The following is a 26,355-nucleotide window of genomic DNA, read 5'->3' on the forward strand; positions in this document are numbered from 1 at the left end:
GTACAGTCACTTTACCAGCACAGCCACTTGTGAGTCTCTGGACACAGCCTCTAAATCAGCAAAGTATAGCACAGCATACTGTACATCAGCGTGCAGTGTGCCCCCTTACACAGTCACTTTGCCAGCACAGCCACTTGTGAATCAGACCTAGGCTTTCTTGTCTTCTTTGTGTGATGTTAGGGTCTTCCATTGCATGGCCATCACGGTTTCTGTCACTTTAGACACCATCATATTCTTAAACGTTTAAAAAGTCGTTATCCATTGGATAATGTAGGGGTATATTTGCTAAAGTGCTGGTTTTTAGAAGTGGATATGTTGCCCATAGCAAACAATTATCTTCTATAAGGTGCTAGATAAATGTTAAGTAGAATCTGATTGGTTGCTATGGGCAACATCTACAAAAACCCGCACTTTAGTAAATATAACCCCCACTCTATTCTGACGCTGATCTCCCCATCTTAAAGATTAAGTAATCTTGACAAAACTTTTTGTAGTAAAGGGTTATTTTATAACAGTAGAAACATTCCTTTATTGAGAATTTTCTAGAATGCTAGAATATAGAATAAATAGGAAAATATATAACTGTTGTGGCATGCCATCCCACAACACCCCTTTCATGTTAGTGGCCCACTTTATCTGGATCTTGAGCGATCTCTCTCTCTCTCGTTTAGGTGTCTAACTGTTCATTTGGGCTAATCTCTTGAACCACTGGATGAATTTGATAGGGTTTTCACTATTCTATACAGCATTGGTCGAGGAAGGTTATGTACAATTCATCTGTGATAAAAGGGAGCCGAGCAGTGGCGATTTTAATGAAGCTAGTAACATAAAAAAATCTTACACCCATCTGCTATATAGCAGGAGATAATCTGAAACTGAGGATTGGAATGAAGCAAGTCACAGAAAAAAACTGTTGTGCTGTTTGAGTGACTGCTGCTGCAGGGCCGAGAACTGCGCTCTGATTGGCTCTCTGAGACAGTGAGAGCCAATCAGAGATAGCAATGTGCCCTGTTGCTTGGCAGCAGTCTAGAGAGGGGAAGGAGTCAGGGACTGAGCAGGGTCACATCTGAGGCAGACAGAGAATGAGAGACAGCCTCCAATGAACTCATGAGTATGCCTTGATGCAGACACAGTAGCCAGGAATGAACCAGGGAAGTCATAGCTATCAGGAATTAAAATAAAAACATCAACAACCATCGGAACTCCATCGACTGCTTTCCATTTGATGGTGGCAAATATCGGGCCGCCAACTACCGGAACAAAAACATTGATGGTTAGCAACCCCGGATTCCGATGTCCATCCCTACGCTGAACTTGCAGACGGACTCTGGCCACCACTCCTCTACTATGAAGTGCTCCCTCTCAAGTGTGATATTCCCGCTCAGCCACACTCCCTCGGTGAACTGGAGGCGCCTACCATGGAAGTCAGCGCTGTTCTCGGAAAGCGGCACCACGATGAGGAAGCTCAACAGGAAGCTCAGGAAATACAGGGTACATTGTGCAAAGAGGACATTGCTCATTGCCATGTTCGGCAGCTGGGGAGGGGTGCGTATGGAGGCTGCGGAAATATGCACAGGTGCCCCAGGGACATGCTGCTGATAATGCTTACCGTAGCTGCAATACAAATCTCTCATCTATGCTGCTCTTACCCTTACCAGCATATCCCAGTAGCCGGGCCCAGCAGTGGGGGTTGTGGTGACACTGGAGAGATGCAGGGGCAGGCGTGAGAAGCAGGGGGTTGTGGTGAGATACAGGGGACTGTGGTGACATGGTGTAGGCTGCTATGAAATGCAGGGGGCTGTGACGAGATAAAATTGCTCCCATGCAAAGCCGGGGCGGGTCGCTAGTTGCATTATATAAAGTTATTTGTACTGTTTAGTCCTTCCTTGAATATCAGGATAGTTATGTTAATTCAGAAATCATTTAGAAGCTGCTCGCATTTTGCTGCCCTATTTCTGTATCCCATTTATCTCTCATGCCTTGTTCATTGAAAACTGCTGTTTTAGCAACACAGCTGCAGCATAATTCTTTTTTTTTTTTTACATATGACACATTTCTAAAATCTTCTGGTGCAAAGGCTCCAGCTGCCATTTTCACGGCTACAAAATGTTCTGATTTTCTTGGGATTGTTGCAAGTGTACTCAAGATCTTTTTATTTCACAGATTGTTTTGCTTGGGGACCACCGTCAGTTGCGTCCAGTCATAAAAAATGATTTATGCCGCATACTTAAAATGGATCGCTCACTTTTTGAGAGGTACCAAGAAAGAGCATTGCTGCTGGATACACAATATCGTATGGTAAGAGGTCTATTCATATTTTGCTATAAGAAAGGGTAGAGAAGCTAAAGGGTTTCTGTAAAAAAAAAAAAAATTAAGGACCCAGATTGCTAATAGTTTATTCTTACAAAACTTATTGCCATGCAAACAGTCTCCATCAGTCATACTACTATAAACATACATAAACATAAACATACTATAAACAGTCATACTACTATAGAGAAACCTTTTTTGTCTACTTCTTTCAAACATCATGGGTTCTATCATATGGATTTAAAGAGAAGACTTCAACTACCTATATGCAGGGCTTATGGGGCGTGACTACGACTGCTCATTACAATTTGCACTAAAAATACTATCCACAGCTCCTTCTCCCTGGTCCTTGCTGGGCGCCCCAGACAAGCCTGGGCCTAGGTAAATAGTAAGTTCCTATAGATAGATGTAGTACAAGGGAAATTGCCCATGTGATTTCATTGTATCACTAGCTCAACCTATTGCTAAAGGTGCATACACACACAATGATTTTTTTAACGATATCGTTTTTCGTTCAATCGTTGAAAAAATCATTCACTTTCTAAGTTAAAACGATGAACGATTATCGTTCATGCGTGTTCACGTTTGTAGTTTGTAGTTCAGTCAGACTGACCAACTGAACGATTTTCATTAAGGGAATATGCAAAAATCGTTTGTAGTTCAAAAAAATCGTTCATTACACTTTCAAAAATCTGACAGATAATCTGACAGAAAATTGTTCATAAAATCGTTCATAACAAAATCATTGTGTGTGTATGCAGCTTAAGTAATTATATTAATTTTACCAAAAACATCACTGGTTGGGCAAATAATCAAGTACTGTTTGGTCATTGCTATCTCTTGCGAGGGCTGTATTTCCAGTTGATGCTGCCCCAACATTTTATGAGTGAAAAATCCACTCTAAATTAATAACTGTGCACCCTATATGCTTATGCACTATGGGGCTAAACGTAGATTCCCAATTATTGCAGAACGGGTCCCGTATGATCGCATGCAGCCCCAGCTATGCCTTTGCCTGAGGCATTTTCAGGGCGGATGCGGGGAAGTGGCAAGGCCTGGATGCAGTTTTTTGGCCAAGCAAGCCATTTTAATATTGAGTTGGTCCCCTTTTTGCAGCTATAACAGCTTCCACTTTTCTTGGAAGTCTTTTCAAAGCATTTTGGAGTGTTTCTGTGGGAAATTGTGCCCATTCATTCTATAGAGCATTTATGAGGTCAGGCATGTTGGACAAGAAGTCCTGGCTTGCAATCTCTGTTCCAGTTCATCTCAAAGGTGCTCAATGGGGTAGAGGTCAGGGCTCTGTGCGGGTCAGTCAAGTTCCTCCTCACCAAACTCATCAAGCCATGTCTTCATAGTCCTTGCTTTGTGCACTGGGGCACAGTCATGTTGGAATAGAAAAGGGCCTTCCCCAAACTATTACCACAAAGTTGGAAGCATAGGATTGTCCAAAATGTCTTGGTATGCTGAAGCATTAAGATTGCCCTTCACTGGAGATAAGGGGCCTAGCCCAAACCCTAAAAAACAGCCCCATACCATTATTCCTCCTCCACCAAACTTGACAGTTGGCACAATGCAGTCAGGCAGGTAGCATCAGCCAAACCCAAACTCGTCCATCTCACTGCCAAACAGAGAAGCGTAATTCGTCACTCCACAGAACATGTTTCCACTGCTCCGCAGTCCAGTGCTTTACACCACTCCATCCGACGCTTGGCATTGGACTTGGTGATGTGAGGCTTGCATGCAGCTGCTCGGCCATGGAACCCCATTCCATTAAGCTCCCGCCGCACAGTTTTTTTGCTTACATTAATGCCAGTGGAAGTTTGGAACTCTTCAGCTATTTAATCAGCAGAGCGTTGGTGAGTTTTATGCACCATGCGCCTTAGCAGTTGTTGATCCCGCTCTGTGATTTTACGTGGTCTTCAACTTTGAGGCTGAGTTGCCTTTGTTCCTAAATGCTTCCACTTTCTAATAATATCACTTACAGTTGCCCGTGGAATATCCAGCACGGATGAAATTTCACGAACTGTCTTATTGGAAAGGTGGCATCCTATCACAGTACCACGCTTGAAGTCACTGAGCTCTTCAGACCGACCCATTTTGTATCACAAATGGAGGCTACATGGCTAGGTGGTTTACACCACACTTGTGGCAATGGGTCTGAATGAAACACCTCAATTCAATAATTAATAGGTGTGGCCAAATACTTTTGTCCATATAGTGTATGTAAGCAGTGAAAAAAAATCTATAGGACACCCACTATTGATACACTACTGAAAGGCGTATCTGGGTCTCTGTGCAAGTCTGCATCTGTTCACAATTACACGAACAAGCCCATACCGTACCCAAATTGCACCCCATCACAGTCCCATCTCTCCAGCCACAAGCCAGCTCCGATGCAGTTTTCTGGTCGTGCAAAGAAAAAAATGCATATTGTATGCTACGCAAACTGCTGGACATTCAACTCAGCGTCAGTCCCTTAAAGGGGCACATCCACTAGACGATCTACTCCCTGTCCAATCTCTAAACGATTTTCCCTTGATTTTCTTTCCCTTGAAATTTTATCTTTCAGTCTGAACGATTTGCAAACGATCTTTAATAGATCAAATTGACCTGCTTGTTCAGTCGACTGACGAGAGGATCAAACGACCAGCGGGAGCGCGCATCGTTGATCCTTAACGACCAAACACTGCACGATTTATAAACGACTTTTAAACGATTGAACGATAACGACGTCGTTATCGTTCAATCGCCTGCTAAAATCGTGTAGTGGATGCTCCCCTTTAGTGTTAGAAAAGGGAGATAAAAGTAACAAACTTAGAAACAGTAGGATAATATTGAATACACATTTGTGTAAGAACCAATAAGCAGTAATTTCAAAGTGAGTCTGGGTGGTTTTGCAAGTGTTCAGTGTTTTAAGTGTGAATTAGGATAATGTGAGTGTAAATCAAGGGGAGAATCTTAACAATCAATGTTTTTTTTTTTCATTATAGTAAGAGAAAAACTGGAATAAATTTAAGCGAAACAAAAATCCTATTTATAGCTGACTGCATTCATTGATTTTAAAATACTTTTACTTTTGTAAACTAATATTTCAAATTAATAATGTTAATTCTGTATGAATGATAGTTTCTTAAAGGATCTTTCCATGAAAACCTGATTAACCTAAGTAAAACCTGCTTCCATGAAATGACTTAGCTGGGGTTCATTGTTTAAGTTATCCATTGGTGTAACATGCTGTGTGCACCCAGTACTGCACAGGGGTTGGGTATGAAATCCCGGCTGTCGGGATGCCGCTGTTCAGAATACTGACAGCGGCATCCCGACAGCCAGAATTCCGACACCCATAGGAAGTGAAGATAAGTATTTTCCCTACCCTAACCCCTACCCTACCCCTCCCTCCCCGGTGCCTAAACCTAGCCTCTCACCCCCTAGTGCCTAAACCTAACCTCCCCCTCCCCGGTGCCTAACCATAACCCTCCCCCTAATGCCTAACCCCTCTAGCTAACGCTACCCTCCCTCTGCACCCCGATACTTACCTTCGTGATGCAGACGGTCGGGATACTGGTGCCTGGATCCCGACCTGTCGACTACATTCCCTGCACAGCCCCTTCCTACATGCTTTAGCTTGTGAACACTGCTCAGCAAGATGTGAGCAGGTTTCTTATTGTAAGCCCGAATTCTGGTTCAAAATGAGCAAGTGGCAACACTGAGATTCACTGACAACATGGAAAGGGCAATACTGCTCACTGAGCCGACACTGGTGGAGGTCAGTGTAGAACGTGGTATAGACATGTAAGAACGGGATCCTGAGATGTCACAGTTAAAAGAAGAGATCGAGGTAAGAGTGGCAGGGCCACCATGTTAGCATATATAGGAATAGTATAGTTGCAGCGGGTTGGATACGGGATGCCGGCGCTTGGGATCCCGGTGATCAGAATCCTGACGGCAGCATCCCGACAGGGTTAGGATACCAACACATGTTAGTTGGTTAGTATCGTAACCCAACCCCTAACCAACCCTCCCCACTGCCTAAAACTAACCCTCCCCCTCAGTGCTTAGAGAAGGCTCATGGTCCTGATGGATATATTAACACATTTTACAAATGTTTCAAAGACACTTTATTACCAATTCTAGTTCAGGTTTTTAATGAGGCCTCCACGGTGGGGTCTTTTCCAAAAGAAATGCTGGAAGCATGAATCGTTGCATTCCCTAAATCGGCGAAAAATTTTACTTTACTACCTAATTATTGCCCAATTGCACTCCTCAATACAGATGTCAAAATGTATGCAAAATTAATAGCAAATAGGATTGATTAATTAATCCTTTACTTCCTTAAGTAAAGGATTAATTAATCCTTTACTTCCTTCACTTATCCATCGGGACCAGGTAGGGTTCGTTCAAGGCCGTCAGTCTCCTGACAACAAGAGACGAGTAATTGATATTGTAGATGCCTTCTCGGAAGTTGATCAGCCCTTTTTATTATTATCGTTAGACGCTGAGAAGGCATTTGACAGGTTGCACTGGGGGTACCTTTGTGCCGTACTTCACAAATTTTGGTTTTAGGGGTTTAGCACTAACATCGATCTTTGCATTATAGGCCTGATTCAGAGCCGCTCGTAAGTGGCCGCTCGTTCGCTCCGAGCGATGTTTGCCCAACTGCGCATGCGTACGGATCGTTATACGCATGCGCGAACCAGTCAGTGCGGTCGAAATTCATGTGCTCGCAAATTAGCGAATGCCTGATAATTTGAGTGACAGGAGTAGGCGTATGTGGGTGGTAACGGGGGAAGGTGCTTGAAAACGAGGAGTGGAGATCCGAACGCAGACGTGCTCAAAGGTCAAAACGGGCGTTTTATGGGTGTGCATAATTAAAACAGCAGCGTCATTGACCACGTCACTGGGTTATTTTATAGCCAGAACTGCTCGCAAAATTGTGGTAGCAAAACCAACCCCAAGAATAGCGAGCAGTTCATACCCTGGTCGATGTACTCGATTAATCTAATAAATAGCGGACATGATGTAGGATGCGAGCGGCCAGGGGGCGTATTTTTTCAAAAAACGACCGAAAGTTTTTTTTCGCTCGTTCAGACCTAGAGGCGTGAACAAACCGCAAAGAGCGAACGGTTGATTTGAATAGCACCCCTATTTTCTGGACGAGCAAGCGCTAATTGCGTCCGGCTCTGAATCAGGCCCTATATTCCAACCCATCAGCCAGAGTTTTTGTAAACTGTATCTTGTCACCATCATTCCCAATTACTAATGGTACACGCCAGGGGTGTCCATTATCCCCACTGATGTTCACATTAGCGATTGAACCTCTGGCGGAGACTATTAGATCTCATCATTCTATTCAAGGTCCTGTATTATTTGGTCAGACATATAAAATCAGTTTATTTGAGGATGACGTTCTTTTGACTATCACAAACACTGACTCGTCCCTACCATGTTTGCATTCCGTACTAGAAAATTACTCTAGAGTATCTTAATTTAAACTGAACGGTTCTAAAACCGAAGCACTACCTATTAATTTTTCTCCAGCTATGTTACAGTCTCTAAAATCAGAATATTTTTATTCCTGGCAAGAGAACAGTGTCAAATACCTTGGGATCCATTTAACCCCTACTGCTAACAGTTTAATTTCGGCTAATTATTTACCTTTGTTGCGTGGTGTCGCCTTATTAATGACTGATTGGATGATGCAGAATGTCTCATGGTTGGGTCACATATCGGCCATTAAGATGGTGATTCTACCAAAGATACTATATTTATTTCGGACTATCCCTTTACTGGTCCCGAAAACTATCCTCAACAGGTTTCACGCTCTATTCATTAAATATATATGGAAGGGTAAGAAACCAAGATTAGCCAGGAAAACTATGGACCTCATTCAGATCCGCTCGCAAAATGCGAGCGCTCGCTCTGATTGAGGGCGGCCGCATCTAAAAAATGATCCGGCCTCCTGGCCGCTCGCTAGGCTGTGGGTTACCACCCACAGCCTTAACGAGCGGCCAGAATGATGGTCACGATGGTCAAGACCATCACGACCATTGGGGCTTGCGACCAGACCCTTGTGGTAGGGTCTTGTCTTCCGCAAGCACCAGAGAGCTTTCGGCTGTAATAGAGCCGGAAGCTCTCCCACTGACATCACTGGTGATGGCAGTGGGGCCACCCACAAACGGCAGGCGTTCGCTTGGGAACGCCTGCATTCGTGAAACCACCCCCCCCCCCACCACGCCTACAAAACAGGTCGAGCTGTCGATCAACATCGACAGCCGCCCCTTTTGTAGTGAGCCACGGAGCGAGAGAATTTCTATCTCGCTCCGGGGCTTGCGCGTGCGCACAGCCAAACATCGACACGCTTGCGAGCGCTCAGGCGCTTGCGAGCGGGTCTGAATGAGACCCTATGTCTTATCCGAAATCGGAGGGTGGTTTGGCTTACCCAGATTTATGATGTTATCAACTAGCTACAATAATCTCCCAAATAAATGTATGGTTTACTCAGGAGAACCCAAAATCATGGGCCCTTCTAGAGCGTAGTATGGTCTCCCCATTCTCTCTTGCAGATTGTCTTTGGCTGCCCTCATCAATTACAGTAAAGGCTTTGGAAAGGTCAGTGTGTGTCTCTAACTCCTGCAAAGCCTGGCTAGAATTAACCACGCTGACATCGGACATTCTCCTTCCCACTACTAATTTTTCTCTTGAGGGTTTAGCCAACTTGATCCCGAATGTATCTTTTGAAACTTGAAGAGCTCGAGGAATCTTTACCTTGGCTGAAGTAACTGCCTCTGATTCCTTATTGTCTTACACCCAGATTCAATCACTATATTCTCTCCCTCCCAGGGACTTCTATAAGTATCTACAATTGAAACATTGGCTTGGTAGTATTACCCCTTCTCCACATAAAGTGCAGAGACTGGGTCTCATTCAGTCCCGCTCGCGAGCGCTGTACGCTCGTAAGCGGGTCGATGTTACCCAAATGCGCATGCGCTCGGCGGAGGCTTCCGTCGTGCGCATGCGCGAGACCCGGCGAGCGACGGGGAAGCCGTCGCTCGGGGTCTCGCTCCAAAGGGGGCGTGCTGTCGATGATGATTGACAGCACGCCCAATTTGGTAGGCGTGCTGGGGGCGTGGCTGCCCAGACGGAGGCGTTCCCATGGGAACGCCTACCGTCTGGGTCCGGCCCCACTGACATCACTAGTGATGTCAGTGGGAGTGTTTTTGGCTCTGATAGACCACAAGGGTCTCGTCGCAAGCCCGATGGTCGCGATGGTCTTGACCATCGCGACCATCTTTTTGGCCGCTCGCATAAGCTGTGGGTGGTCACTCACAGCTATACGAGCGGCCAGAAGGCCGCTCCAATTTTAGGTAGGCCGGCCCTGATTCAGAGCGAGCGCTCTGGTCAGTGCGTCCGGCTCTGAATCAGGCCCACTGCTCAAATTCCATAATGATCAACTATGTAAGATTGGAAGTAGAGGAGGTATTACGTGGTGGTATTCATATATAACTAATCCCAACAAATTTACCAAATTTAACTCTTTACTGAAATGAGAGGCAGACTTCTCATGTATAATACCTGAGGAAGACTGGCATATAATATTCCGAACTTGTTTTAGCCTAAGTGTATTTCCCAATCAGAACAATTTTATAAATCGCTTCATCATCTATATTTCACACCAGTATTACTGCACACCGTCTGGCCCTCGAAATCTAACTTATGCTAGCGTAACTGCGGAAATGTGGGTTCCTTAGCCCATATTTCTTCTTCAGGGTCCATAGGGGGTCCACAGAGTTGACCTTGGGGTATAGGCTGGGAACCAAATCTGGGCACCACGCAGTTAAAGCTTTCAGCTCCCAGGATGCACTGGGTCCACTCCCCCTATAACCCCACCCCCAAGCCAGAGGCACCTCAGTTTAAGTTGGTGCCCGGCTGGAGCTGGTCACCGTTTGCGCAGGGGGGCTGATTAGCAGCACCTAAGCTACTTTTTATTTTATGAGTTGAAGGTTTTTTTATTTACTTTTAGACTCTTCAGAGCGGCAGCATCGGACTGTCCATAGGACGTCCAAGTTGTCGCTCCGTCACCCTGCCGGCGCCGCGATGCCAGTACAGATCCGGGATCTGTGCTAGCCGGGCTCTGCGGGATCCCAGGACTGCTGCCGGATCAACTGGGAGTGGTGATCTGCGCATTTATGTAGTCTATTGCCTCCGGTCTCTGGGGACAGACCGGAGGCGCTGGCAGTGGCGGCGGGCCCCCCCATACCCCGCGTGTCCACTAGATCACCAGGGAATTAACGATCGGCAGCAGCCGGCTTCCCGGGGGTTAATAGCCGGCCAGGGGAGGCAGCCTTCCCTGTTCAGCGGCTCCTCCCCCCAGCTCAGCGCGCCTTTCAGCGGCTCCTCCCCTCAGCTCAGCGCGCCTTTCCAGCGCAAGGTCTGGCGTTCCTAAGCTGCTTCCTCCGTGGGCCACGCTTCATCTGAAGTCTCCGGGTGGCCATTTTCCTCTTTGGTACAGCGCAGATCTACTAGGACAGCAGTTGGTCTAGTCCCCCTGCGTACCTTGCCATTTGGGTCAGTGTACACAGCGCTATAGCCTTCCCAGACACTGAATCTGAGCAGTTGAATGTAGTGCCATTTGCAGTATATTATGCAATGTTTATGTATATATGTAATGTTTATGTATATATATTTCTGCATTGTATGTGACTTATGCTAGCGCTGACTGTCTGTGCTTTATTCTCTCACCTGTCAGTGTATATCTATCCATTTTCTTTACAATCTGCCCTAATACAGGTGTACTTAGGGTAGTTCTGAGACCTCACATATATATACTTGTCAATATTTGTGAGGTTTGTCACATACTGTTGCGTGCTGAACGTTGCCATATTTTAGATGGAACTGTGTGTTGCATACGCTGATAATGGGTCCCTGCAGCTAATCTTAGCGCCAGTCAGGACCAGGATAGCTCTGCTTGATATTTCCAGGATGATTGTTAGTCAGATATGTCTGACCAGGAAATAGAGCATGATACTGCACCCATTTTTGCTATCCTGCAAGTCATGTACTGCAGGTATGAGTACGGAGGATTTAACTCAGAAAGAGTTATGTATAAGGTGCCATAAGGGGCAGGGCCCCTTACAGGACCCCCTTGGGCGTTTTGTTTCTCAAGACCCTGGCCTCCATTGCGGATCGCCTGGCGGCCCCCATAGTTGTAACCCACTTGGGGTTGCTTCATCATGCTAACTTTCCCTCTCAGGGTATCTCGCAGTTCTTGCGGTTTACCCCTGTGACACAGACTATCGCTCCCTACCGGGGTTTTTCACAGTACATGCAATTCCCTCAGGTACCACAACAGTCTGTCATTTCCCTTGCAGGGATTACCACAACAGCCGGAATCGGTATGATTTACCGCCGGATCCATGCCCGGTGGTTGGAATCCCGACAGCGGCATCCCGGCAGAGGAGGAAATCCCGATCGTCCAAGGTAAGTATTGTCTAACCTAATTCTACACCCTAAACCTAACCCCCCAGTGCCTAACCCTAACCCCCCCTTCCCCACCGCCTAAAGCTAAGTCCCCCGGGGGGGTGCCTAACCTTAACCCCCCTTTCTACTTCAGGGTCCATAGGGGGTCCACAGGGTTGACCTTTGGGTATAGCTGGATCTGGTTCCACGGGCACCACGCAGTTAAAGCTTTTGCTGCTCCCAGGATGCACTTGGGTCCATCCTCCTCTATACCCCGCCCCGAGCTACAGGCACCTCAGTTTTAGTTGGTGCCCGGCCGGAGTCGGGTCACCCTGACACGGTGGGGCTGCATAAGCAGCCCCTAAGCTTATTTTTATTTTTTAAAGAAGATGATTTTATTTATTTTTACTCTTCAGAGCGGCAGCATCAGACTGTGCATCTGGACGTCCACGCTGCCGCTCCAACAACCACGCTGGCGCTGCGACGCCAGTACTGATCTGGGGATCGCAGCGGGACCCCGGAGTCGGTACTAGCGTGGCTCCGGGAGCTCCCACTGACTGCTGCCGGAAGCACAGGGCCAGGTAAGCCGCGTGCAGCGCATCGCGCTGCAAGCGGGGGTAAAAATGCAGTCTTTAGCCGCCGGTCTCTGGGGACAGACCGGCGGCGCTAGTAGCGGCGGCGGGCTCCCCCTTCACTGGAATACCCCGTCTGACCGCTGGACCACCAGGGTACAATTGCTGGAGGGGAACCAGCGTCCCTGGGGTTAATTGCTAGCCAGGGGAGGCAGCCTTCCCTGGTTTAGCGGCTCCTCCCATCAGTCCAGCGCGCCTTCTCTCGTGTGCTGGCGTCGCTGGGCTGTTCCTCCTACAACCACTCCTCCTCAGAGCTCTCCGGCGGCCATCTTCTTGTGGCAAGCGCAGATCTCCCAGGCGGTGCATGGACCGGTCCCCCTGCGTACCTCTCCCCTGCAAAAGGACAGTGTTCGCAGCACTATAGTCCTCCCAGGCACTGAATCTGGGAGGTTGATTGTAGCGAAAGGTGCAGTGAGTATAACTTTCTGCATAGTATGTGACTTTTTGCTAGTGCTGCTGTCTGTGCTAATTTCTGCTGACTGTCATCACTATCCCTTATCACTATCCACTTCTCCTACAGGCCCGCAGGTGTGTGGGGGAGGGGTGTTCTTTCTGTGTACCTCACTTATATAAATCTACGTATTTGTGAGATCAGTCACATACAGTGGTGTGCTACTCAGTGCCATATTGTGGGCTGTTTGTGTTGCATACTTGGGAGTGCGCAGGTGTTATACACCTCACCTCTTTTCGGTGATACATAGTTATTGCAAAGTTATTGTGTCATGTCTGATGAGGAAAATGAGCGCTCCGTGGCTCCTGTGTTGTTTTCCTACCGGCGCTGTTCGGCAGGGGTTAATGGGGTAGATTTCTCTCAGGACGGTCTGTGCGGGCGGTGCCAGCTGGTACCTGGTCCCTCTAAAATCCGGTGGCGCAGGATCCTCCTTGGGCGATGTTTTCAAAAATGCTGGCGTCAATCGCGGACCGTCTTGCGGTCCCTTCTAGGGCGTTGCCCCAGCCTACCATCGCCCATCCACGGATGTTCCGCATTTGTTGCAGTCTCCCCCCGGGTCTCAGACTGTGGGTCCTTATTCGGGGTTGCCTGTGTACGTACAGTCTCCCACAGTGACGCAGCAGTCAATGGTACCCTTTCAGGGGTATCCTCAGGCGGTACCCCCTCCCTGGGTGGATGTCCTCTCCAGCTCTGTTCAGAGCCTGGCGGCCTCGTCGTCAGCTTTTCAGTTGATGTTACACAGGGATTTACCCCAAAGGCGTCCAAGCGACCCGTTCCGGCTTCACTGGCGGCGCAGTTCACGGACACGGACGTGACTTCGGATGACGGAGAGGTACATGAGGACTCTGACTCGGATGCCGGGGCCCAGGAGGTGGAGACTAAGTCCTCCATTAATGTGCCGGCATTGGTTAGGGCGGTGCGGGCCATCCTTCATATAGAGGAGGATGTGCCGGCTCCCAGGTCGAAGTATCCTAATTTTAAAAAGAGGCCAAAGTAGCTTCGACTGTTTTTCCCCTGTCCGATCAGTTGACGGATCATATGGCAGGGGCCTGGCAGTTGCCCAGCAAGAGATTCCAACCACAGAAACGGTTGGCATCCAACTATCCTTTTCCTGAGGCTCATTGCAGGAAATGGGAAACCCCGCCTGCGGTGGATTCCCATGTCACCCGCTTAATTAAAAGCGCTACTTTTCCATTGCCGTCTATCTCCTCCCTGAAGGATCCCACGGACAGGAAAGTGGAGACTTGTTTAAAGTCTATCTACTCTCTCTCTGGGGCAGTGGCCCGACCGTCCATGGCCATCTCTTGGGTGGCTAAGGCCATTGAGAGCTGGGCCAACTCTTTGGAAGATACCTTTCCGGACGATGCTCCGGATATCCAGAGAGCGTTGATAGGACAGATGAGAGATGTGGCTTCCTATATTGGGGAAGCATCGTTGGATGCAAGCCTGCTGACCTCTAGGGTGTTGGCTGCAGCTGTGTCGGCGCGTCAGTCCTTGTGGCTGCGGTCCTGGAGGGCTGATGCGGATTCTAAAAAGGGCCTGGAGGCCTTGCCTTTTAATGGAGAGTTGCTATTTGGTCCAGATTTGGACAAAATGGTGGTTACTCTGGCTAAATCAAAGTCTGCCTTACTCCCTTCGGCTTCAGCGCCGGCTAAGGTGAGGAGCTCAGCCTTTCGGTCCTTTCGGGTTCAGGGAAAGTCCAAGGGTCAATCCTTCCCGAGGCAGTTGGCGACTAAGACAGCCTCGAAGCCCAAGAAACAGGCCTGGAGTGCCAGGCGCCCTTCTTCCAAACAGGAAGATAAACCTTCTGCCTGATGGGATGGGCCTCCCTCTGGGGGACCCCAGAGTGGGAGGCCGACTTCTTCAATTTGCCCAGTGCTGGCACAATACCACCATGGATGCCTGGGTTCGAGAAGTGGTCTCCCAGGGGTACGCCATGTCTTTTCGACACAGATTGCCCTACCAGTTTTTCTGCACGAGTCCTTCTCAGGACAAAACCAAGGCTTTGCAGATTCAGCAGGCTATAGAGTCCTTGCTGAAAGCAGGGGTCATTGTTCCCGTTCCTCAATCACAACGAGGGACGGGGTACTACTCTACTCTGTTTCTGGTGCAGAAACCCAATGGTTCTCATTGCCCTATCCTCAATTTGAAGTCTCTAAACAAATTCCTCAGAGCTCCCAAATTCAGGATGGAAACGTTACGTTCCATCATTCTGGAGATGGAACCTGGGGATTACATGGTGTCCCTGGATATCCAGGACGCCTACCTCCATGTTCCGATAGCACCTTCGCACCAGCGGTATCTGAAGTTCGCTATCCTTCAGCATCATTATCAGTTCCGGGCGCTACCCTTTGGCCTCTCCACGGCACCGAGCGTATTCACCAAAGTGATGGCAATAATGGCCGCACATCTTCGGAACTAGAATGTACAGCTGCTGCCGTATCTGGATGACCTCCTTTGCTGGCGAGCTCCCCGGAGGTACTGCTTCAACATCTCCACCTGACGATCGCTTGTCTGCAAGCGCACGGGTGGTTGATATATTGGAGAAAGTCCTCCCTGATTCCATCACAGTGGATGGTTCATTTGGGAGCCCTGCGGGATTCTCGTCAGCAGTCCGGAGAAGGTCTCCTCCCTACAGCTGCGGATACACAGTTGTCTGAGAAGTTGCCGGCTGTCTGTCCATTCTGCTATGAGAGTTCTGGGGTCCATGGTGTCGGCATTCGACATGGTGGAATTTGCCCAGTTCCATTCACGGCCCCTGCAGGGGCTGATTCTATCAAAATGGAACAGATTACCTCACCGGATCCACTCTCAGATGCTGGTGTTGTCTCCGGAGGTTCGGCAGTCTTTGGCTTGGTGGCTTCAGACAGCTCAACTGGTCGAGGGGTGCCCCTTTTGGATCCCGGACTGGGTCCTGCTCACAACAGATGCCAGTCTCCGGGGTTGGGGGGCAGTGACAGGCTCGTTGTCACTTCAGGGTCGTTGGTCTGCGGAAGAAGCACTTCTCCCCATCAACATCCTGGAACTGCGGGCTGTGTACAGGGCCCTGCAGTCGTCCGGCACCGCTCTTCAAGGATAAACGCCCTGTGGTTACTTCCCAGTCTGCACTGCTGTCTAACACAGATCATCAGCCAAGCGTGAACTGGATGATGTATCGGACTTCTATCCCTTGCACTTGAGGGGGAGCCTAAATCAAATATTAATATCCCTGCTTGGGTGCTAGTGGTCATGTCCATCTTAGTTATAGAGGATGTTGAACTTGCACCTAAATCTTATCACCCTCAGTTTAAACATTAAAGGATCTTCGGCTGTTTTTCCCCCTCTCTGACCAAAGGGTGGATCACATGGCGGGGGTCTGGCAAACGCCAGATAGGAGGTATCACAAAAGCGTTTGGCCTCATGTTACCCATTCCCTGAGGGTCTTTGCAGGTAATAGGAATCACCTCCTGGGGTGGATTCTCATGTTACTTGTCTGATTAAGAGCGCTACTACACCTCCCATCCCTGCTCTGATGGATTTTACGGATACATCTGTGGTAGCTTTGCCTGAAATCAATATACTCGCTTTCAGAGGCTGTTGCCCGTCCAACCATTGCTATCGCTTGGGTAGCTAATGCTATTGAGAGATGTGCTGATGCATTTGTAGACCTTTTTTTCCTCAAAAACTTCTGGGGATCAGATGTCTCTTGCTGCTCACATTCTAGATGCAGTTTTCATATGTTCTAGTAACAACATTGGACATAGATCAAACAAAAGAGAAATCCACCAGTGCTTCACAAAAAATTACAGGCAGCAGAAACTACACAGGGCTGGTCTCTATAACTCCAAAACAATAGTATACAAATCAGAAAGGTGTAGTTCTTGCGTCAATAAGTCAGGTAAACAGGTATTTGAATGTCGAAAAAAAGTTACTTCTGCTGATGATCCAATAATCCTAAACAATAACGGTCCTCGTGTAGTTCTCTTATTTTAGATCTTCTCTTGGACAGGGATAGCACACCCAAAAACAATCCAGAGATCATATAAAAGAGAAAAACATATAGCTCCACATAGTGAAATACTTCAAAATTATTTTATTACATTCCAACAAACAAGAAAAACACAATGTGACTCTATCTCACACTGTTAGATGTTAGGGTCCAGAACTAGAGATACCGAAGCAACCTTTGGTGATGCGTTGTCAGTGAGGTGGACCTTCCAATTTGTGTACCTGTTTCCTCCGGTCTCCCTTCTTCTTCGAGCTCTTCGGCAGTTTAATCGAGATGGTGGTACTGTCCTGCTGGTGGCTTCAGATTGACCCAGACGTCACTGGTACTTAGATTTTCAGAGTCTCTCCATTGACACTCCGTTCCTGCTGCCTCAATATCCGGACCTGTTGTCTCAGGTTCCTTGCCTTTCCCTGGACTTGGATCGTTTCTCTTTGACTGCGTCCCCACTTTGATCCTACGGATTCTGTGGTTCTGTGATCATCGGGATGTTTAGAGCGATTAAGCCTGCTTTTGCTGGTATATACCACAGAATGTGGCATACATAATTCTTACGGTATCGTACCTGTAGCTACGATCATCAGGTGTTTAGGATTTCCAGAAGTTATGGCATTCCTTACAGCTGGCTTGGGTCTAGCCCTCCGCTTGGCCTCCCTGTAAGTGCGGGTCTCTGCACTCTCATTATGGTTTGGATGTGGAGTTGCTTCACTCCCGGGTAGCCAGACCCTCCTTCAGGGTAAAAAAGATGTGAAAGCGCAATGAGATATAACAATTAAATAATAGATAATTTAATAATAAGGATGTGATGTATGGAAAATTGGTAAAAAATAGTACTATATCACAAAGAATTAATAAAAACACAGAATATACAATGAAAAGACACTAATAGCATCAAATATATACATAAATAGAATACACATGAAATACTGAATGTACAGATGAGTAGTTGGTAATGATTGTATTTCTGTCTGTGAGACAGAATGAAGTAATTAACCCAATTAATAAAATAGAACCAATGGAAATATTCTTATGGGACAAAATGAAATAATAGTCTCGGATGATATAGAAAAAGACAATAAGAATGCTCCTGTAAAAGGTAAATTAGCGTTGGTATTGTGCACAATACAGGCTAACCTTAGAGATGTGGCTCCCAGTTAGACTTCACTGAAACACAGAGGGCAGTGTCCGGAATGCCTCTCCGGTATATATCTCACCGACCAAGGAATGATCCGGCCTCCTACCAATGTAGGGGAATGAATGTTGAGTGCGGTGGCAGGGAAAGTTGGATGCGGAATAACCGCTGGTGTGAGGCCGCTATGAAAAGATCTGAGGACTGGTCTCTGCCCGTCCTGTGAGCGGCAATGGCTATTCGTAGCTTCTGCTGTCGGGACTCCGTGTGCAGGAGAACCAGGGGGTCAATGCGCCCAGTCTCAGCTGATGAACGGCCGTGATGGAAAAAGGCCGTGCTGACACACTCCGACCTCCGTCAGATGGTTGGATCGGGATAGATCCCTCAGAGACAACCGGACGTTTAAAGGCTGAGAAACGCGTTAGACCACTTCTGTTCCACACCCATTTATTGATTCCACACGACCACCTACACAGTACCATACGGCATCTATTAGAGCATTCATATGGTGACTTTGAACTATCCCGATCCAACCATCTGACGGAGGTCGGAGTGTGTCAGCACGGCCTTTTTCCATCACGGCCGTTCATCAGCTGAGACTGGGCGCATTGACCCCCTGGTTCTCCTGCACACGGAGTCCCGACAGCCGACAGCAGAAGCTACGAATAGCCATTGCCGCTCACAGGACGGGCAGAGACCAGTCCTCAGATCTTTTCATAGCGGCCTCACACCAGCGGTTATTCTGCATCCAACTTTCCCTGCCACCGCACTCAACATTCATTCCCCTACATTGGTAGGAGGCCGGATCATTCCTTGGTCGGTGAGATATATACCAGAGAGGCATTCCGGACACTGCCCTCTGTGTTTCAGTGAAGTCTAACTGGGAGCCACATCTCTAAGGTTAGCCTGTATTGTGCACAATACCAACGCTAATTTACCTTTTACAGGAGCATTCTTATTGTCTTTTTCTATATCATCCGAGACTATTATTTCATTTTGTCCCATAAGAATATTTCCATTGGTTCTATTTTATTAATTGGGTTAATTACTTCATTCTGTCTCACAGACAGAAATACAATCATTACCAACTACTCATCTGTACATTCAGTATTTCATGTGTATTCTATTTATGTATATATTTGATGCTATTAGTGTCTTTTCATTGTATATTCTGTGTTTTTATTAATTCTTTGTGATATAGTACTATTTTTTACCAATTTTCCATACATCACATCCTTATTATTAAATTATCTATTATTTAATTGTTATATCTCATTGCGCTTTCACATCTTTTTTATCTTTTTGGGTTACCCACCAAAGTGACTAGTCATAACTTTTTTAGAGAGCAGCAGGTAGATTGACAACATCATACATCATTTAACCACGGCGCCTTCATTTCCGATTATTGTTTTTCTTCCTCCTTCAGGGTGTTTTCTGGATTCTACCTCCCTTTATCCCCCTAGGGGCTCCTTAGGATTTGGTAGTGGTTCTTCGTGCCCTCCTGGGGCCTTCATTTGAAACACTAGTTTTGATAGCCCTTACGTGGTTTATGACTTAGACTCTCTTTTTTTGGGGCGTTTTCATCTGCCAGGATTGGGAGCGTTCTCAAGTGGCTCCTTCTTCTGGATTTTTCACCATGACAGGGTTGTGTGTCACACTCGCCCTGTGTTTCTTCCTAAAGTGGTTTTTAAGTTACAAATTATTCAGGAACTTATTGTACTGACATTTCAGTCACCAGTCCTCTTGGCTGGTGTGGCCTCATTGACTGTGGTCGGGCCTTCCGGAAATCAGATTCCTTATTTGTGCTCTATGGATTTCACAGGAATGGATGGCCGGCCAATAAACAAACATTGGCTAGATGGCTTTGTATGACTATCTCAGGGGCCTACCCATAGGAAGGCATTTTGGTTTCTGTTGATGCTTTCTGCTCGGGCTGTGGGCCCCTCATGGGCGGCTTGCTGTGGCGCCTCGGCTGTTCAGCCTTGCAAGGTAGCCATGTGGTCTTCTGTCCAGACCTTTCTAAGGTTCTATGCATTGGGTTCCTTTGCCTCTCATCATGCTTCCTTTGGGTGACGGGTTCTCCTCTCAGCACAGGAGCGTCCCCACCCTTACAAGAACTGATTTGTGACATCCCCAAGGTCAACCCTGTGGACCCCCTATGGACCCTGAAGAAGAAAATGAGAGATATGGTAAGAACTTACCCTTGTTATCTCTCTTTCTTCGAAGTCCATAGGATCCACAGGGCACCCGCCCTGATGCACCTGGCTTCATATGGGCTGTGCTACTGGTCACCGGGTTCCAGTCTCCTTCTTTGTGAGTAAGGTTCTTGAGTGTTCCAGTCTTCTCTCTCTTTCTTTCCTCCTCCGGCCTTTGGCTACTTAAAAACTGAGGTGCCTCTGGCTTGGGGGTGGGGTTATAGGGGGAGTATACCCAGTGCATCCTGGGAGCTGAAAGTTTTAACAGCGTGGTGCCCGAATTTGTTTCCCAACCTATACCCCAAGGTCAACTCCGTGGACCCTATGGACTTCGAAGAAAGAGAGATAACAAGGGTAAGTTCTTACCATATGTCTCATTATTTTGATCATGCCCACATATCACTGCTTTATGGTCATCGGTGTTTGCTCTAAACTCTAAAATACTGAATGTTTCTATCCAACCTCATCCATTAATAGCAATATTCCATCTGTACCATGGTGGCTTGACCAATAACAATCGTTATATTATGGGCCACATTCTCGTTGCCACTAAATTAATGTTAGCGCGACACTGGCGCTCCCTATATTCCCAGCGTGGATGTTATTGAGAAAGATGTACAATATCATTACGAATTCGAGATGGCGGGAGTATCCTACTCCTCCTTAGTTTCTAACCTCTTTATTAGATGGTTTAGATGGAACAAATATTGGGAAATGAAATCCAGGGTGTAATTACAATGTTCTCTTGTGACTCTGTGAAATTAAAATGTTATTGTCATGTGTATGATAGTAAACATTAAACAGTACAATAGTTAGCCTAGTATTATTGGTGTATTTTTATATATATTCTGATAACGTGTACCTTCCCTTTATCTTTTCTGTACCCCACCCCATTTCATTATACTTCTCTTTAAATTCACTAAAAATGTATTGTTTAAAAAAAAAAAAAAAAATTAACCACTTAACCGACAAATTTTATTTCCAAAAAACGCTCAGAAATTGTTGGGGGTTTTTTATGATTGAATTAGGTCAAGAACATCTTTTTAAAACTTTTCCAACACGATTTTATATAAAGAAAATATATATATTTTTAAACACAGTATACCATAAAAATAGCATTTTTTATGCTATACAGTAATGATGGCCATTGACAACTGTACCATCGATGGTTTCAACAATCGATAGAAACCATCGATTGATACTGCAGCCGCCGATGTTTCCTAACATCTGTTGGAGGGCTGCCATCGTTGGACCATCAATGGTGCCCGTCAGCGATGGCAAAACTACTTGTCATAGACTATCGATGGTTTGCAAGCCATTAATGGTCGGTGACCATCCCTAGTATACTGTATAGTATACCATCCCGAATCGGAGGCATCGAATCTTGATCGATAGAGGACCGCCATTATATATATATATATATATATATATACACATACATACACAAACACACACACACTGCATATACACACACATGTATATATACACGTATATACACACACACACATATATATATATATATATACATACATACACACAGGAGGAGGGAGGAGGTGTCCGGCCTGAGGACGCAGAAGCCGCCGCCGCACTGGGAGGAGGTGGCCGGCCCGGGGACGCAGAAGCAGCCGCCTTGCTGAGAGAAGGGGGTGGACCAGGGACACAGCAGCAGGCAGACGTTGCGGGAGAAGATGATGCAGCGTTTGCTGCCTGGGGGAGAACAGCAGGAGCCACGGCTCCTGATTACAACTACTAGGGAGGAGGGTCACGCAGGCTGCCCGATCACTGCTGGCCATAGTGATCGTGATAAACTGGAGCCTGCAGCCACGCCGGGAGGGGGGTGCCGCCAGATGACCGATCACTGTGGCCTGCAGTGATTGGGACACGCTAGAGGGGCAGCCACGGTTACAGAGAGACCAGCAGGTCCCTCTGATGTAGGCGGCTGCTGGAAGATTAGCTTCCCACAACCGCCTAGTGGGCACTTCAGACTGGCCGCATCAGATGCGACCATGTCAGGGAAAGCCCAGCTTGGTGTGGTCGCATCTGATGCGACCGTGCCAGGCAAGTGGTTAATGCACAACATGCGAGCACTCAGAAATTTACAATCTGTACCTACTGTAAATTGTTCTAGTAATGAATAAAGACTAACATGCTCTATTTCCTCTCTGTCTCTAGCATTATGATATCTGTGAATTTCCTTCTACTGAGTTTTACGATGGACGTCTACACACCAGCAGGCAGCTCAACCTCCAGCCCAGCCTTTTCTACCACCAACGTAAAAACTGCTGCTCCCTGGTGTTTGGAGAAGTAAATGGAACAGAAGAGAGCCTGGTTGTGACCAGTGAAGAAGGAAACATTAACTCAAAGGCAAACAAAGAGGAGGCCAAACAAGCAGTGCGTATATAGGTCCTAAATAACCACCACAATTACCCAGCTTAACTACCCTCAGCTACTGTACATTCCACACATATATTTGCACCTCTTACTGTATGTACCGCACCTAATGAAACACAGTGCTCTACCTACATAGTTTAAAATACTGACACTTTGTCTTGTAAACCCTCATGATATCTTCTCCATCTACAAACCACACCGTTATCTCAGTCTCCATATACTAACCACACCGTTATCTCAGTCTCCATATACTAACCGCACGGTTATCTCAGTCTCCATCTACTAACCGCACGGTTATCTCAGTCTCCATCTACTAACCACACCGTTATCTCAGTCTCCATATACTAACCGCACCGTTATCTCAGTATCCATCTACTTACCGCACTGTTATCTCAGTATCCATCTACTAACCACACGGTTATCTCAGTCTCCATCTACTAACCACACAGTTATCTCAGTATCCATTTACTAACTGCACCGTTATCTCAGTATCCATTTACTAACTGCACCGTTATCTCAGTATCCATCTACTTACCGCACTGTTATCTCAGTATCCATCTACTTACCGCACTGTTATCTCAGTATCCATCTACTAACCACACGGTTATCTCAGTCTCCATCTACTAACCACACAGTTATCTCAGTCTCCATATACTAACCGCACCGTTATCTCAGTATCCATTTACTAACTGCACCGTTATCTCAGTCTCCATCTACTAACCGCACCATTATCTCAGTATACATCTATTAACCACACAGTCATCTCAGGGCCTGATTCACTATGGAACGCAACTGCGAATGCAATTGCAATTACGCACGCAGTTCAACTGCGATAGTATATCGCGATCGCTATTCCCTCGCAGCACTACACAGGGCCGCCCACTTTACTTAGCACACATTCGTAATGTTTAGCAAGACTGCGAAACCATTCGTACAATAGAGTACCATCGCAGCCTCACACACACTTGCACAAGCTCTGACCTTACTCAGAAATTGCTAACTTCAGTGCACGCTATGAGACCTCAGGCTGCGTAGGCCATCGCAGTAGTCAATTTATGCACGCCCCAGTAACTGTGTTTGAACGCACTGGCACGCCTGTGTAACCCCGACCACGCCCCCGTCACCTCCCACAAACGGCACTTCTTGCCAATCACTCTGCAAAGGGTCTGCGTAGTCCCGATCACAGTGGCTAGTTCGCGCGCACTCACTGCGATGCATGCACAGAACGCAACAATCGGCCGATTGCGTGCGTAATCGCAGTTGCGAACTCTAGGCCCTCAGTCTTTACCTACTAACCACACCGTTCTCAGGACCTGGTGGATGGTGGGGTACTGCGCGCATGTGCAAGCCCTGGAGCGAGAGAGAAATTCTCTTGCTCCGGGACTCACTACAAAAGGGGCGGCTGTCGATGTTGATCGACAGCTCGCCCCGTTGTGTAGGCGGGGTGGCTACACAAACGGAGGCATTCCCGAAGGAACGCCTGCCGTTTATGGGAGGCACCACTGACATCACTGGTGATGTCAGTGGAGAGCCTCCTGCTCTATTAGAGCAGGAAGCTCTCTGGGGCTTGCGACGGACGAGACCCTACCACAAGGGTCTCGTCACAAGCCCCGATGTTCGCGATGGCCAGCAGGCCGCAACAAAAAATATAAAAACGCCCTGATTCAGAGCGAGCGCTCTTAAAGAGCATCCGGCTCTGAATCAAGTCCTCTACTAACCACACCGTTATCTCAGCCTCCATCTACTAACCACACAGTTATCTCAGTCTCCATCTACTAACCACACCTTTATATCAGACTCCATCTGTTAACCACACAATTATCTCAGTCTTTATCTACTAACCACACAGTTATATCAGTCTCCATCTACAGCCATGGCCAAAAGTTTTGAGAATGACACAAGTATTGGTTTTCCCAAAGTTTGCTGCTTCAGTGTTTTTAGACCTTTTTGTCAGATGTTACTATGGGTATGCTGAAGTAAAATTACAAGCATTTCATAAGTGTCAACGGCTTTTATTGACAATTACATTAAGTTTATGCAAAAAAAAAAATCAATATTTGCAGCGTTGACCCTTCTTTTTCAAGACCTCTGCAATTTGCCCTGGCATGCTGTCAATCAACTTCTGGGACACATACTGACTGATGGCCGCCCATTCTTGCCTAATCAATGCTTGAAGTTTGTCAGAATTTGTGGGTTTTTGTTTGTTCACCCGCCTCTTGAGGATTGACCACAAGTTCTCAGTGAGATTAAGGTCTGGGGAGTTTCCTGGCCAAGGACCCAAAATGTCGATGTTTTGTTCCCCAGGCCACTTAGTTATCACTTTTGCCTTATGGCAAGCTGCTCCATCATGCTGGAAAAGGCATTGTTCGTCACCAAACTGTTCTTGGATGGTTGGGAGAAGTTGCTCTTGGAGGATGTTTTTGTACCATTCTTTATTCATGGCTGTTCTTAGGCAAAATTGTGAGTGAGCCCACTCCCTTGGCTGAGAAGCAACCCCACACATGAATGGTCTCAGGATGCTTTGCTGTTGGCATGACACAGGACTGATGGTAGCGCTCACCGTTCCTTCTCCGAACAAGCGTTTTTCCAGATGCCCCAAACAATATGAAAGGGGATTCATCAGAGAAAATAACTTTACCCCAGTCCTCAGCAGTCCAATCCCTGTACCTTTTGAAGAATATCAGTGTGTCCCTGATGTTTATTCTGGAGAGAAGTGGCTTCTTTGCTGCCCTTCTTGACACCAGGCCATGCTCCAAAAGTCTTCGTCCTGTGTCATGCCAACAGTAAAGCATCCTGAGACCATTCATGTGTGGGGTCGCTTCTCAGCCAAGGGAGTGGTATCACTCACAATTTTGCTGACTTTTGTCCAGGAATGATGATGTTTGTCCATGCAAGATGACGTTTTGCCTCTTTCTGAGTTACGTTTTTTTGGAGGGAAAAATCCGAACTCGGCGTGCAAACTCGAACCTATCCGAGCCTGCACATCCCTACTAAGAACACAGCCATAAATAAAGAAGGGTACCAAAACATCCTCCAATAGCAACTTCTCCCAACCATCCAAGAACAGTTTGGTGACGAACAATGCCTTTACCAGCATGATGGAGCACCTTGCCATAAGGCAAAAGTGATAACTAAGTGGCTCGGGGAGCAAAACATCGAAATTTTGGGTCCATGGCCAGGAAACTCCCCAGACCTTAATCCCATTGAGAACTTGTGGTCAATCCTCAAGAGGTGGGTAGACAACCAAAAACCCACAAATTCTGACAAACTCCAAGCATTGATTAGGCAAGAATCTTAACAAATGTGATTTCTTTACATGGCCATATTGTACGTTTGTGTTTAGATAGAAATTGCATCCAATTCTACAATGAGGTCCACAATGCACAATAGCAGCATCTCTAGATAACCGCATCTCTGTATATTGCACAAAATGCATATTTTATGGGACGTTAAAATATCAGCCCCATTGTGTTCTAGGGTACAGCACTTTTATTTTATTTAGAATTTCATACACACTATCCACAGCTAACTTGTATTTACTCCATCAGCCTGCCCTTGATTTGTACTAATATGTACATGCCATATTATTTTTCTTCCTTTTCCAGGTGCGTCTGGCAAGACTTCTTGTTCAAAATTTTATTCAACCCAACAAAATTGCTATCCTGACCCCCTACAATGCACAGGTGGCAGAGGTTACTAAATTACTTACTGATGAAAGGCTAAGCGATGTTACCGTCTGCACAATAATGAAGAGCCAAGGTCACTAAGTAATCTCGCCAGTATTATCCAAATGCCATCCTTTCTTT

At 46.7% G+C, this 26,355-nt stretch overlaps 1 protein-coding gene across 1 annotated transcript in view; it reads left to right on the forward strand.

Moving 5' to 3' along the window:
• HELZ2 (helicase with zinc finger 2) overlaps positions 1–26,355 on the forward strand; it is a 119,930-nt gene that overhangs the window by 88,529 nt on the left and 5,046 nt on the right. The window contains exons 16-18 of the mRNA XM_088467048.1: positions 2,164–2,298; positions 22,331–22,549; positions 26,155–26,308. Of these exons, the coding sequence (XP_088323174.1) occupies positions 2,164–2,298; positions 22,331–22,549; positions 26,155–26,308 (508 nt within the window). The remainder of the gene's footprint in view (positions 1–2,163; positions 2,299–22,330; positions 22,550–26,154; positions 26,309–26,355) is intronic.

The sequence above is a fragment of the Taudactylus pleione genome, unplaced genomic scaffold (genome assembly GCF_031769625.1).
Source record: "Taudactylus pleione unplaced genomic scaffold, aTauple2 ptg000069l, whole genome shotgun sequence".
Lineage (NCBI taxonomy): Eukaryota > Metazoa > Chordata > Amphibia > Anura > Myobatrachidae > Taudactylus > Taudactylus pleione.